Source organism: Coregonus clupeaformis, chromosome 40 (genome assembly GCF_020615455.1).
Source record: "Coregonus clupeaformis isolate EN_2021a chromosome 40, ASM2061545v1, whole genome shotgun sequence".
NCBI lineage: Eukaryota > Metazoa > Chordata > Actinopteri > Salmoniformes > Salmonidae > Coregonus > Coregonus clupeaformis.
Window position 1 is genome coordinate 17443125 of NC_059231.1, and position 14753 is coordinate 17457877.

A 14753-nucleotide genomic window follows, 5' to 3' on the forward strand; every position below is an offset into this window, starting at 1 on the left:
GATGAATAATATGACTAAATGTTCCTCGATCATCTCTGAATGGGTTCTAATGAGCAGGGAGGGACTACTGTAGATTCAGGCTCCATTCCCAGTATGAGGGCAGGACCGAGTAAGTGAATGCCTTTTCCTTTCCCATCTTTTGTCTGGTTGCCACAGAGATCCCATATTCGCTGGTGCCTCAGAATTATTGGTTGATCCTGCAGGAACTAGGTTTTTACTTTTTAGAGTGGTAACGTTGAATGTTTGTTTACTAAACTTTACTTTTCAAAATTGGTTTTCTTTCCCTCCAGCATAATGCTTTGACAAAGCCACCGAATACAGTAAAATACAATGGATAAGGAAAATATAAGCATGCCTGGGATTGAGATGTGCAATTATGCCACTTAACACAGCAAATAGACTACCCCTCAGGTTAAATACCAGCCCAGATTAAAATGAACAGTAAACTAAGGGGAGTGGCAGGGAGACAAAGCAGAGAGACAGCACAACACAACAGGACACAGAGATGAGACAGCAGCAGTGATACTCTTGACAACAAAGAGCTTGTCAAGACTCTGGGTTGTTCAGCCTAGCTGATGACTCTGGGTTGTTCAGCCTAGCTGATGACTCTGGGTTGTTCAGCCTAGCTGATGACTCTGGGTTGTTCAGCCTAGCTGATGACTCTGGGTTGTTCAGCCTAGCTGATGACTCTGGGTTGTTCAGCCTAGCTGATGACTCTGGGTTGTTCAGCCTAGCTGATGACTCTGGGTTGTTCAGCCTAGATGATGACTCTGGGTTGTTCAGCCTAGATGATGACTCTGGGTTGTTCAGCCTAGCTGATGACTCTGGGTTGTTCAGCCTAGCTGATGACTCTGGGTTGTTCAGCCTAGATGAGGACTGTGGGTTGTTCAGCCTAGATGATGACTGTGGGTTGTTCAGCCTAGCTGATGACTCTGGGTAGTTCAGCCTAGCTGATGACTTGACAGGGTTAGAGAGGGAAGAGAGAGAGGGAAAAGAGAGTGCAGTAAAAGAAGAAGAGAGAGAGAAAGGGAGCTGGCATGCTGCCAAGAAGAGGAGAGAGCCACACATACACACTCTCTAGTGTTCCACTAGCAGGTTCATTAAGCCAGTCTCTAGTCCTATTTTCCCACCATCCTCAGCTCCTCCCTTCCTCCTCCTCTCTATCCTCATACTATCCCCTCCTCCTCCTATGCGTCATCCCCCCCATCATGGCGCTATCCTGCTGCCAGCCTGGCTGTGCTCTCGCTGTAGCTCCACATCACCACATCACAGACCTGCCGCCTGAAACACAGCTACCGCAGCAGCACCTCCATTAAAACTGCTCCACAGCACACCAACAGGCACGGAGGATAACCGCATACTCACGCACAGATGCTACATACTGCACACTCACACACATACATGATCATGGATGCAGACACACACAGACACACTGCAGCAAGATCCTACTATGATCAATAACTTCAGTTCAGAGAACATGGACAATATGTAGCTAAATAAACTAAATATGATGCAGAAGGACAAAGAGGGTAATATACTGACTGCAATAGTGAGGCTAGCCTCAGACAGGATTAAGAGGAACCTCACAGGAGGAGATGGAGGTGGATGGCAGTCTTCTAATAGAGCCTTGGCTCAGATCTTGGAAGTTACAGACAGACAGGCAGACAGTGTGTGCTTGCCCTCTGGAGGCAGAGCAGAGGACAGGAGGACAGGAGACCCCCCCCCTCCCTACTTTCTAGTCAAAACATAACAAGCAAATCTTTTGGATTAACGTTTAACACAGGCTTGTGTTTGTCTTAGTTGTACAAGCACAAAGTCCTACTCAGTGGGATGACATGACCCCAGAGAGGTTTCAGAGCTGAACCTAAGTCCTCCCTGTCCCTGTCCCACAGTAGTCAGTATGTGCTAGATGAATAACCCAAGAGTTTAGTCAACTTCAACAGTCAGGTAGTCATCCAGTCAGTCAGTCAGGTTTCCAAGAAGAAAATGCCTGGCTTGCTGCTGTACTGAGTGCATCATAATACAGTGTATCAAAACGCCAGTAAGCCACACATCGGTCTGTGTTGCTCTGTACAGTACATATCATACAAGTTCAATTAAGACCTGGGCTTTAGTAAAGGCTTAGAGGCCTAATGGACTTTTTCTGCTCCCGTCACTCAAACCAGGGACATGTTGATCTCCTTGCCTCTCACCATCTCAAGCTGCATTGGACAAGGAGCAGTGCACGATTAGCAGAACGTATGGAGGAACAAGTTTGCAGAATATAAAGAATATGGTTTGAGGGTTTGTTGGACCAGCGCCAAGTGAAGACTTTGCCCTAGGTCTGTATGATTTGGGAGGCCTCTTTAGAGTGACAACTTAATCCTAATACACCTTTAATGTAGCCACAGGGAACACAAGACAAGTTAGGCTATTGGCTAATCCTGACTTTTACCGTGCATACTGTATATCATCTGTCAGTACAACAAGGCCAAGTCTGGCAGTGCAATATATCAGCCAGTCACCATCATGGCTACATTGTCTTGTCCACTGTCCTCTTCTCTTCTGGCCAATGGTCATCATCCTCAGAGGACAGATAGACAGTGAGAACGACACACAGGAATACACCAGCCAGAGGACAGGAATACACCAGCCAGAGGACAGGAATACACCAGCCAGCAAGTCAGCCAGCCTCTCTCTCAATTCAATTGTAAATTCAATTTAAGGGGCTTTATTGGCATGGGAAACATATGTTTACATTGCCAAAGCAAGTGAAATAGTTAATAAACAACAGTGAAATAAACAATACAAAAAGAGCACGCAAATTGGAGCACGGGAAGGTCGGAGTATGAGTCCAAATCAAAGCATGCGAAACGGAGCAAGGAGGGCACTTCTCAAATGCATTATCCATTTATACATATTTTTAAGCATGCATCGATGCAAAATTTCTTTAAATCAATGGCGGACATTATTTGAGCTGAAGCGAGAGAAAATACACTACTTCGGAATGAAATGTTGCCTATTCACATCTCACAGTATGTTGCCTGACTACAATATTTTATCTTGATACGTTAATAAATACACGCTGTGTTAATTTTGGCATGTTTACCTGCCTACGTACCGTAGATCGCAAGCCCATAATAAGTCAATACGGCTAACTGGCTAGCTAATACTGTTAGCTAGCCACGAAAAATTGTTAGCTAGCTACCCACAAATAATTGACCTCTATCTTGCATAATATTAGTTTTAGGTCATTTTTGCCTGTTAAACTATCTGGTTAGCTACATTATTACGATTCACATATAGCTAGCTAATAGTTATGAAGTAAAACGTTTGCTTTGTGTATATCTTGTTTCGTCTATTGTTGCCATTGTCCTGGCTGGAAGAAGGTTCAGTGAAGCGTGAGGTAATATAGTAGGGGGAGTGTGAGTGCTTCTAAAATGTAATGTTTTATGCATTCTCCACATACCCAAGAGAACGTGGTCGGAGAATGTACTCAGAGCATGAGTGTGTGGAGCACGGTAGTATGCATATTGAGAAACACCCTGGGTCTTTGTCACAAATGGCACCCTATTCCTTATATATTGCACTACTTTTGACCAGGGCCCATAGTCTTCCCATACAGGCATTTTGGTATAGCTCAGTGTCAAAGCGCTCTATGCCTCAGTGCAGACAGACTCACAGACAACACTTCAGCCCAAATCTAGAGAGAGACAGGCTTCCTGCTGAGGAGACAGACAGACAGGCTTCCTGCTGAGGACAGACAGACAGACAGGCTTCCTGCTGAGGACAGACAGACAGACAGGCTTCCTGCTGAGGACAGACAGACAGACAGACAGACTTCCTGCTGAGGACAGACAGACAGACAGGCTTCCTGCTGAGGACGGACAGACAGACAGACAGACAGACAGACAGACAGACAGACAGACAGACAGAGACAGACTTCCTGCTGAGGACAGACAGACAGACAGGCTTCCTGCTGAGGACAGACAGACAGACAGGCTTCCTGCTGAGGACAGACAGACAGGCTTCCTGCTGAGGACAGACAGACAGACAGACAGACAGACAGACAGACAGACAGACAGACAGACAGACAGACAGACAGACAGACAGACGAGAGAGAATGATAAGCAGGCTGAACCCTCCACTGCTACATTGAGGCATGGGGAGGGTAGGAGAGGTAGGGAGGCTGAGTGGAGACATTGAGGCGGTGTTGCCTGACTGATTTCTTCAAGCCCCATCAAACAGCTGATTCTGTGAGGTCATTGATTTGGCAAGAGAGACGGCTCAGCTCACCTGGTTTCCCTGGGCTGCAGTGTGCTACACAGTGTGATTGGCACAGACAATAGCCCTATCATGCATAGATTTACAAGTGGTAAAATGTGAGACAAAGGCTACAGCACAGGTTCTTTTTTGCTGAGCTTGGTGATGGGTATTTTTTCCTGAACTATTGAATATGTGTGAGAGATCAGCTGCTGCTTTGGGTAACAAAGCAGATATAAACAGGGATACAGGAGTTTGGTGTGGATCGGTAGAGAAGATTATCAGTGTGTTTTAATGGAGTGCAGCGGGGCAGAAAAGCCTTAGCAGGGTCAGTTGGTGATTGCTGAAGAAGACGTGATGCTTAGTTTGTTCATTGGATACTGCAGCGCCTGACAAGCAGGAGAGCAGAGCCAGCACGCACTGTGCCAAATATAAATACGCTGTACCGCAAACAGACCTATGTTCTGACAGGCCACAGTGCACAGACAACAGACACACACACTGTTTAATCTTGCCGAAGAAGCCTTAGGATTAGCTGTGATAAAGACAGTGTAATACTGCTCCCTGTTCCCTTTGATGATTGATCTTTTTCAACAGCAGAGAAACACCTACATCATTAAACTATCATTAGGTCTACAATTACATGGTAATTAGGGAAGTAATGATTCACCGATATGCATCGGTCCCTGATTCAAATGTTTAAGATACAAGTGCATCGGGCCGCGGACACCAAACCGATTGAAATGTAGCATGCATCGGTCAGAAAATCGATTCAAACGTTATGAAATCGCCAGCTCAACTGATGCATCCTCTCGTTCAGTGTCGAACTGCAGGTAACGGTGTTGACAGTCATTAACCTAGGCAATATCAGTAACCTAGGCAAACTGTGCACTGTGCCCAGCTTCACGCACTGACCACCGCGAGGTAGGCGGCCTGTTCCTGATCTTGCACATCTGCGCGGCACCTTCAGCATATTCAAATGATAAAATGGCTTGCGTGATATTAGGCTTTATTAGGTGAATGACAACTTATGTAATTTGCTAGGATGTTATCTACACTGAACGAGAGGATGCACATTGTGTTGAAAATATTGTTGAAAATATTCTACACATTTGATCATGAGGCTAAGAGAAAATGTTGCAGTTTAAGCTAATTTCCTGCAATTCTAAATTTTTTGCCATGGGTCTGAGAGAAAAATGTGCTTTTTAATATCTAATTTCATGCTATTGCTCACATTTTGCCATGAGGCTGAGAAAATATGTAGTTTTAAAGCTATTTTCCTGCAATTCTACACATTTTGCTATCAAATGCTATCTGGGCGTCCCCGGGGCATGTGCCCTGCGTGCCCGTTCAGTTCTGGCTGCTGTTGAAAATTATATTTTACCAGAATAAAAGTAAGCTGAACGCTGCTTACAATAATTTAATAACAATTTAATTTTGATTGTTCAGGTTCACCATCAGCAATAGTTTTGCTTTAAACAATCAGTGTATATGGTCATTTTTAGATATACAGGGTAAAGCTGCTAATTTCATAACAAGGACAGCAATCACTTTTGAGGGCCTGTGTAGCTCAGTTGGTAGAGCATGGCGCTTGCAACGCCAGGGTTGTGGGTTCGATTCCCACAGGGGGCCAGTATGAAAATGTATGCACTCACTAACTGTAAGTCGCTCTGGATAAGAGCGTCTGCTAAATGACTATGTTTTTTTAAATGAGGGGCGCGCTGCATGGCCGAAGCGAGAGGAGAAGAACACTCTAAAAACTTCCAAACGGTCAAAACCATTCGATTTTGAGATGGGGGTGAAATCCAAAAGGTGCTATATATTCATTGGCTATGTCATAGCTAATTTGTAAATGAAAAATATTGATACATTACTAGCTCAAATGCTTAATCTGCAAAAATGTAAAGTTAATTAGTGGGTGATAGTGATTTTAGAACCAAAGTGGGGGACAAAAAACATAGGCTACATTGCCTCCTCTAATCTGATAGTGGTAGATACCTAGCCTCCCTTCTGGCTCAACTCAGATGCCTCCATGTACATACACCATAAACATACATCATACATACACACACACACACACACACACACACACGGCTCAGAGAGGCCCGGCTCAGAGAGGCCCGGCTCATGAGCTCCATCAACAGCAGATTTAATTTAGATTGGAAAATGAATGTGTTTATGCCACAAATATTAGTGCATCGAATCGTATCGAACCGATTCGTTCTCTAATCAAACCGAATCGCACCGAATAATTTCAAACTAAAACGTATCGTTCCTGTATCGAATCGGAACCCATGTCTCTAGATACGTATCGTATCATCTTGAAAGGGAAATATAAACAACATGAATTAACATTAGTGATGTGTAAGAGTTGAAGTGAGGCAAGGCTGCTGAGTCAATAGACACACCCATGTATGGAAGAGACATAAAAAGAAAGACTGCAGCAGAAAAACCATTGTAAGAAAGGAAATGTCAACTATCACAGTTCTCCCTCGGTTGTTAGACTATATGTCCTCATTGCATATGTACGAATCATGATGAAGTCCACTGTGAGCTGAGGGGACAGACATGGTACTATGTTGTTATCCCTGTAAGTCTTAATGGGACAGTCTGCCAAATGAAGGATTAAATACTACAGTAATACTACTACAGTAATTCCGCACACGTCACTCCATTACCAGCTTAGGTAGAGCAGTGACAGTTACTATGTTGGCGGGCTTGGCCTACATATAGAATAGCAGGAGGAGAGAGACTATTCTTCTGTTAGGGAATGGAGGGTATGCCTATAGGACCACTTGTTCATTCCATTACATATGATCTCTTTCCATTCAATGAAGACAATCAACAGACCTGTAGTGATGACGGAACCAGATATAGGCCTAGTTCTAGGTTTTAAGGAGGATCACAATCCACGTAGACCACAGTCCCTCCCTCCAAATACTTTCCACATTACTCGGCCCATCAGCCACAGTCTGCGTCCAGGCACGCTCCGCTCCGAGGTCTAGGCACTGCCTGGCCTGCATTTCAGAGGCACAGAAGAGAATCATTACACTACCTGACAGAGGATAATTTTCCTGTCAATGGGCCAACTGCCCCATCTGACCTTTGACGCTGATTTGACCAGCGACCACCATTAAGCTTTTAGAAGCACACTGAAACATACTACATTTTACTAAAACAATGATGTGGCGAAAAGGAGGAAGACTTTTGGAACCATAGCCCTTTGACCTGTGACGGAGCACTAGTGTCATCACTGAAGGATCCAGGTCAGAAGCCTATTGGTACAAACAAGATTGTGGACAACCCTCTTCGGCCCTGTGGAGCCCCATCCCTGAACCCCTCTCACTCGGTCATCACAGAACCCCTATGGAGCCCCTTCAGCTGAGCAGTAACCAGGCCAGCTCCAATTAGGCCTAAAGCCTCTTGCTCTCTGTACCAACACAGCATCCAGGTCCTAATTAGGGCTGTAATGGTGACCGTATTACATTTTACATTTACATTTGAGTCACTTAGCAGACGCTCTTATCCAGAGCGACTTACAGGAGCAATTAGGGTTAAGTGCCTTGCTCAAGGGCACATCGACTGATTTTTCACCTGGTCGGCTCGGGGATTAGAACCAGCGACCTTTCGGTTACTGGCACAACGCTCTTAACCACTAAGCTACCTGCCGCCCCGGCGGTCACAAGTCATGACTGCAGTCAAATTCCACGTGATGGGTGCAAGATAGCCCACCGACTGATAAAGTGTCATGACCGCCACAGCCCTAATGACCATCTTCCTAGCCATGCCAGAAACAGCAGGCGAAGGGAACTGCCTGGGAGCGCTTAGCCTTAGTTTAGTTTACCAGCTCAGAGGGCCTGAGCTCTGGGGCAAAGGCAGCTAAACACAGAGACTGCAAGGGGGCAAAACAGGGCCGACAAAAGTCTGAGACCCACTTTAAACTATGTAGGCAAGGGAAAGTATGGCTTTGTCTAGAGATCTCAAAAGGTACCAGCATACAATAAGCTGCGTATCACAGCAATAAATCACCAGCTTCATAAACAATGCAAGGAAATATCCACACAGAAAGATGGGAAAGAATAGGAGCATTAACGAATCAGACTGCTGGTGTAGTCACAAATTGGGCTAGATAGGTCATAGGCCTGTATGCCCCAGAAAGAATTCCAAATTATTATCAATCTTACATTTTTACATGCATATCTTAGCTGCTGTTGAAATAAAACAATGAAGTTTATGTTAAGGTGCAATGTCAGTGTAAAAGCATTGTGCGGTATTCAGGTAAAGTGATCCTTGTAGATGGAAGGAAGGACTCCGTATTGCCATTCTGTTCTTCTGCTTGTCTCAGGCACATTACATAGGCAACTTACAGTAACAGTCAAAAGTTTGGACACACCTACTCATTCAAGGGTTTTTCTTTATTTTTACTATTTTACAATTTTCTAAGCTAAGGACCATGGTACTAAACACCTCCCTCTGCAACTGGATCCTGGACTTCCTGACGGGCTGCCCCCAGGTGGTAAGGGTAGGTAACAACACATCTGCCACGCTGATCCTCAACACGGGGGCCCCTCAGGGGTGCGTTCTCAGTCCCCTCCTGTACTCCCTGTTCACCCATGACTGCATGGCCAGGCACGACTCCAACACCATCATTAAGTTTGCCGACGACACAACAGTGGTAGGCCTGTGAAGCATTTATTTGGGCTGCAATCTGAGGTGCAGTTAACTCTAATTAACTTATCCGCTGCAGCAGAGGTAACTCTGGGTCTTCCTTTCCTGTGGCGGTCCTCATGAGAGCCAGTTTCATCATAGCGCTTGATGGTTTTTGCGACTGCACTTGAAGAAACTTTCAAAGTTCTTGACATTTTCCAGATTAACTGACCTTCATGTCTTAAAGTAATGATGGACTGTCGTTTCTCTTTGCTTATTTGAGATGTTCTTGCCATAATATGGACTTGGTCTTTTACCAAATAGGGCTATCCTCTGTATACCAACCCGACCTTGTCACAACAACTGATTGGCTCAAACGCATTAAGAAGGAAATAAATTCCAAGAGTGTGCAAAGCTGTCATCAAGGCAAAGGGTGGCTACTTTGAAGAATCTCAAATATAAAATATATTTTGATTTGTTTAACACTTTTTTAGTTACTACATGATTCCATATGTGTTATTTCTACAATGTAGAAAATAGTAAAAAATTAAGAAAAACCCTGGAATGAGTAGGTGTGTCCAAACTTTTGACTGGTTCTGTATATAGGCCAGTTAATGCACTATAAAACATGCTTAGCAAGGAGGAAAGACTGTGAACTGCTATCCCTGTAAAGATATGCTTTGGAACGGATATCTTATGGGTCAGCTCAGCCGCATAATATATTACATTCATGTTTTAATCAAGTTTGTCGATTCATGTCATTAAACTTCAAGGGATACTTTGGGATTTTGGCAATCTACTCCCCCAGAGTCAGATGAGCTCGTGGGTACCATTTTTATGTCTCCGTGTGCAGTTTGAAGGAAGTTGCTAACTAGCATTAGCGGATTGACCGGAAGTATATGGTAACTGCTAGCATGCTAGTAGATGCGATAGACTTCTAGTCATTGCGCAAACACTAGTTAGCATTGGCTCTCGAAGCTACCTCTAACTAGTGTTTGCGCAATGACTGGAAGTCTATCGCATCTACTAGCATGCTAGCAGTTACCATATACTTCCGGTCAATCCGCTAATGCTAGTTAGCAACTTCCTTCAAACTGCACACGGAGACATAAAAATGGTACCCACGAGCTCATCTGACTCTGGGAAGTAGATAAAGAGCTTCATTGCCAAAATCCTGAAGTATCCCTTTTTTTTGCATTCGTATCTGAAAAGCGGGATTATGCTGTTGATTTATTGAATAACATGGATGAAAACCAACATGTTTGAATGCCAACACAAGATCAATGCCATTAGTTTACTCTGTCTACCAACCCAACAACAGCCAGAGGACAAATCCCCTAAAGGATATTGGACAGTCTGGCCCCACAATATAGCCTCCCTCTCCACCTTGCTCTAGCTTTCCAATTCACATTCTTCATAGGTCAAATGTTGACAACAAGCCACCCATCCCTTTGAGCTCTCATTATCCCCATTCACCACTCTTAATTTATCTCCAGAGTGCCTTTGATATCTCCCTCTATGAATGATGCAGGAGTTCAAGTTCTCAGTCACTGCAATGGATTTCCGTCATATGGATAAAAACATTATTTTTTTTGAAGGACTGGAATTAGTCAAACTTGCAGTTTAATACAAAATTTACAAAATGATCATTTTTCCCCAAAAGCATGATGGTCATAACTTTTTTTTTATGAAAGGGGAGGTAAACAATCGATCTGAGATCGACTTAAAGATGCACCATGCAGAAATCGCTCCGCCATTTCCTGGTTGCTAAAATTAGTTTGCCTAATTTCACTTTGTGACAAAACAAGCAAGTATAATGTAGAGAACCATTGTACCATCTAAACCGCTGTGAAATATATTTTCCATAATCAAAAATATTGTATTTTCAGCTGTTTGAAACTGGTGTACAAAACCGAAAGTAAAAGACGCAAAAACGAACCATAAAAACTGGAAGCATAGAAATATCGAACATGACAGCTCTATAACTCACATTTCAATGTGCATTTTGAAGGATCGCCCAAAAAGTTACACATAGCAGCTTTACGTTTCAGTCATGGGATTTGTTTGTGTTGCTTTACCCCTGATGACATGTAAATAAAATAAAATAAAATAATATTGGCCACGTACACATATTTTGCAGATGTTATCGTGGGTGTAGTGAAATGCTTGAGTTCCTAGCACTAACAGTGCAGTAATACCTAACAATACACACAAATCAAAAAAGAAATTAAGAAATATTAGAACGAGTAGCTAACTACTCTCATGAAGCCCTTCATGTATCTATGCCTCTCTTTGTGTGATGATGACATGCAGCTATCTAGCTGCTCTCTGACTGCATATTCACCCATCTTACCTTGAAGTTGGAGCAGTTGACCCAGGTTGTAGCGATGCTGTCCACCATCCTGTCCAGACCTGTCTGGTCTTGCTCCAGATCCTGGGACCTGTCCTTATCCAGGATGTAATCTATGAGCTCCTGTCCCACCTGCACCTTCCTCCCCAGGTCTTTCTGCACCACCTGGGCCAGACAGTAATCCATATTGACCTCCATGGTCTCGGCCTCGTCTCTCCCGCCTCGTTCCCACCACTAGCTCCCACTGCTCCAGGCAGCGGGAAGAGCGAAAACAAATGGGTGTGACCCCCACCGGGCGTGTGTGTGACCTGGGGGAAAAAGGAAACACAAGAGCACGCTCCACACCCTGGATGGATGTAGCCTATTTATATCCCTCTGGCAGGCCCTGGGCTAGGCTGTGTGATGAGTGCCAGGAGCTAGAGGTCAGGCCGCGGGTATGGAGGGAGCCTGGGGAATGGCAGCTATGCACCATATGTGTCTGGATGGCAGCTGGGGAGGGTTTTCTTCTCTTCTCTTCTCTCGCTCTTTTTTTCTTCTTTGTGTTGAAGTGAGTCTGAGCCAAGCTGTTAGTACCAGGCTGGGCAGAGATGGTCGTGAGAGCAACAGCAGGTAACGCTCAGGCAGTGACAGTAACTGGAGATGGAGAGCAGGGAAGGTCTGGAAGGGAAGAGCTTCATAACTTAGTGGTCCCTGGTTCCCGGGAAGGCCTGGGGTCAAGAATAGAGAAGGGGAGGCCGTTAACACAATCCCACCCTCCTGTCTTCAAATTGTAAACGATACACAACCTGCCGCCATGGCAACTTGGGTCAATGTAAAGATCACCGGAGCCCCCAACCCCTGTGAGTTAATGGGCAATTCCACAATAAAGGAATTACACTGAGACTCAGATTTATCAATGTAAAATGTATGCCAAACAAAAACCAGTAATTTCAAAGTTAAACAAACCATACAACTCTATGCAAGGACTACTTTGAACAAATTTAACAAAAACACATTTACTGGAAGAACTGTGCAGATGCGACCACGTTTACGACCATGTTTTCCAAAACCTTTTAAATATTTGCTCCGAATTAAGATTCAAAGATGTCTGCAGATGGGATGGGGTGTCTGCTATGAAATTACGAGTTTGAATCACTTAATAAATCCTAAAACAAACTTGATATCAGTAAAAACCCTATAACTAATTGGTAGATCTACCTTCACTTGTTACTTCTGTGAACTTTCATTATTGTCCCTCATGAGGGAGAGAAATTAGAAAATCTCTTAAAGATATGTTTTTTCTAACAGAATTACAAGGCACCTATGAACTTCACATGTTGCTTCTCATGGGTCCTTTTAGATGGAAATGCCCTACTGCAATGTTGACACCTCATATCAAATCGGCTTTGTTTGTGTATGATGTGACCTGCCAGCAAGAAATGCATACTTCTCCTAAGAAGTATGTAGAATTCGTCTCTGTCTGGACAATACAAATGCAGTCAGTGTTTGGTAAGACATGTCAAACTGCTAAAGGGACAAAGATTTGCACTGTCAGAAAGTCTGACATTACCCACAAACCAATAACCATGAAGTAGGCTATCTTATATTAAATATCTGTTATATGTACAGGTGATATACCCTGGTCCCAAGTCTCTGCTGTTTTGCTAACTCTTATGGTCGTTATCATGCCATGGTAGTCTTGGGACCAGGCTATATCAACTAATTTCATGTAAACAACGGACTGTATTATCATGGTTCTCAGTTTGTGGGGACTGTCAGATTGCATGAATAGACCGAGCACACTCACAGAGGATTATTTAAACAAAGACTGTCAGACCCACAACCTAAGAAGTCATACAACACAAGCAAGACTTGTCAGGCACCATTCTTTTGTTTTGTTATTTACACTGAAAACACAGAGAAAGCAGAAACGTTTAGCTAGCTACAATGAATGAACAGACACAATGATGACACGCATCCTTGTGCTTGAATTATTGTACCAGTAGCCTTGTACAGTTTGCTACTGAATGTACCTAGCTAGCTTTTGTATCTGCTTGTGGCTGACAGCTAGCCAACAGCAGCAGTCGTATTCGCTAAAATAAACCACAAATTCCTATAAGAGACTGACAGTTCAATGGAAACACAATGTTAACACATTCAAAACAACCGCATATTTTGACAACGATTGTAGCTAGTACGGCCGGAGCCAAGCGTTACGGTAGACACCCTATATTTCAACTAGCGCTAGCCCCTTTTCATTGATTAGCTAAACGTCAGACCTCACATAGCTAGCTTACTGTTAGCTAACGTTACCACTTCACACAATGTGAAAATCTATTCTGAATGAAAACATGCATACATTTGAAAAGGTTTGTCTTATTACTTACCATGCCATTCTCAGAAAGCAATACAAATATCTGAAGTATTTGTAAATATTGTCGGGTTATGACTATTGAGCAGCATCGAGGCACCTCAGTCTCCACCCAGAATGCCGTTTGCTGAACAAGAATGGTATTGACAGGGGATGCGCCTGGAAATTGGCGCACTCACAATTCTGTTGTTCACTACTTCTCTCCAAGATAAATATATTTCCTTCCTTGGATTAAATTGCCCTCGGTGTAGCTAGTACTTGCGTGAATGCAGCTTTTCTAAATTTGAAGACAGTGCTACAGCAACTCAGTCACTTACGTGAAGGGAGGCGCAATGGTGCCAGATCCACCCAAGCAACTCACACTCTGTTGTCTGTAACGCCTTCATCACACCGATAGTATAGTACTCAGCATCATCTGGATGTGTGCTTCAAAAGGTCCAGTCACCTTCTGCTACCATTTCTGTCAAGCCCTCTATGCATTGTTTGACGCATACAGTACCAGTCAAGAGTTTGGACACACCTACTCATTCCAGGATTTGTCTTTATTTTTACTATTTTCTACATTGTAGAATTATAGTGAAGACATCAAAACTATGAAATAACACATATGGAATCATGTAGTAACCACATTTTAAAAAAACAAATCCAAATATATTTTATATTTGAGATTCTTCAAAGTAGCCACCCTTTGCCTTGATGACAGCTTTGCACACTCTTGGCATTCTCTCAACCAGCTTCATGAGGTAGTCACCTGGAATGCATTTCAATTAACAGGTGTGCCTTCTTAAAAGTTAATTTGTGGAATTTCTTTCCTTCTTAATGCGTTTGAGCCAATCAGTTGTGTTGTGACAAGGTAGGGGTGGTATACAGAAGATAGCCCTATTTGGTAAAATACCATATTATGGTAAGAACAGCTCAAATAAGCAAAGAGAAACAACAGTCCATCATTACTTTAAGACATGAAGGTCAGTCAATCCGGAACATTTCAAGAACTTTGAAAGTTTCTTCAAGTGCAGTCACAAAAACCATTAAGCGCTATGATGAAACTAGCTCTCATGAGGACCGCCACAGGAAAGGAAGACCCAGAGTTACCTCTGCTGCAGAGGATTACCATCCTCAGAAATTGCAGCCCAAATAAATGCTTCACAGAGTTCAAGTAATAGA

The 14753-nt window shown here is 43.5% G+C and overlaps 1 protein-coding gene across 13 annotated transcripts in view; it reads right to left on the bottom strand.

Moving 5' to 3' along the window:
• LOC121554960 (CLIP-associating protein 1-A) overlaps window positions 1–14063 on the bottom strand; it is a 110921-nt gene extending 96858 nt beyond the window's left edge. For 6 of the 13 annotated variants that reach the window (XM_041868690.2, XM_041868689.2, XM_041868686.2 and 3 more), the window contains exons 1-2: window positions 13606–14061; window positions 11243–11946 (exon numbers count right to left, since the gene is read on the bottom strand). In XM_041868690.2, coding sequence (XP_041724624.2) covers window positions 11243–11437 — 195 coding nt within the window. In that variant the 5' untranslated portion in view covers window positions 11438–11946; window positions 13606–14061. Of the gene's footprint in view, window positions 1–11242; window positions 11947–13605 lie in introns of all 13 variants that reach the window. The other 7 variants (XM_045212092.1, XM_041868684.2, XM_041868682.2 and 4 more) reach the window with 2 other exon arrangements.
• Between the last annotated feature and the right edge of the window lie 690 nt (window positions 14064–14753).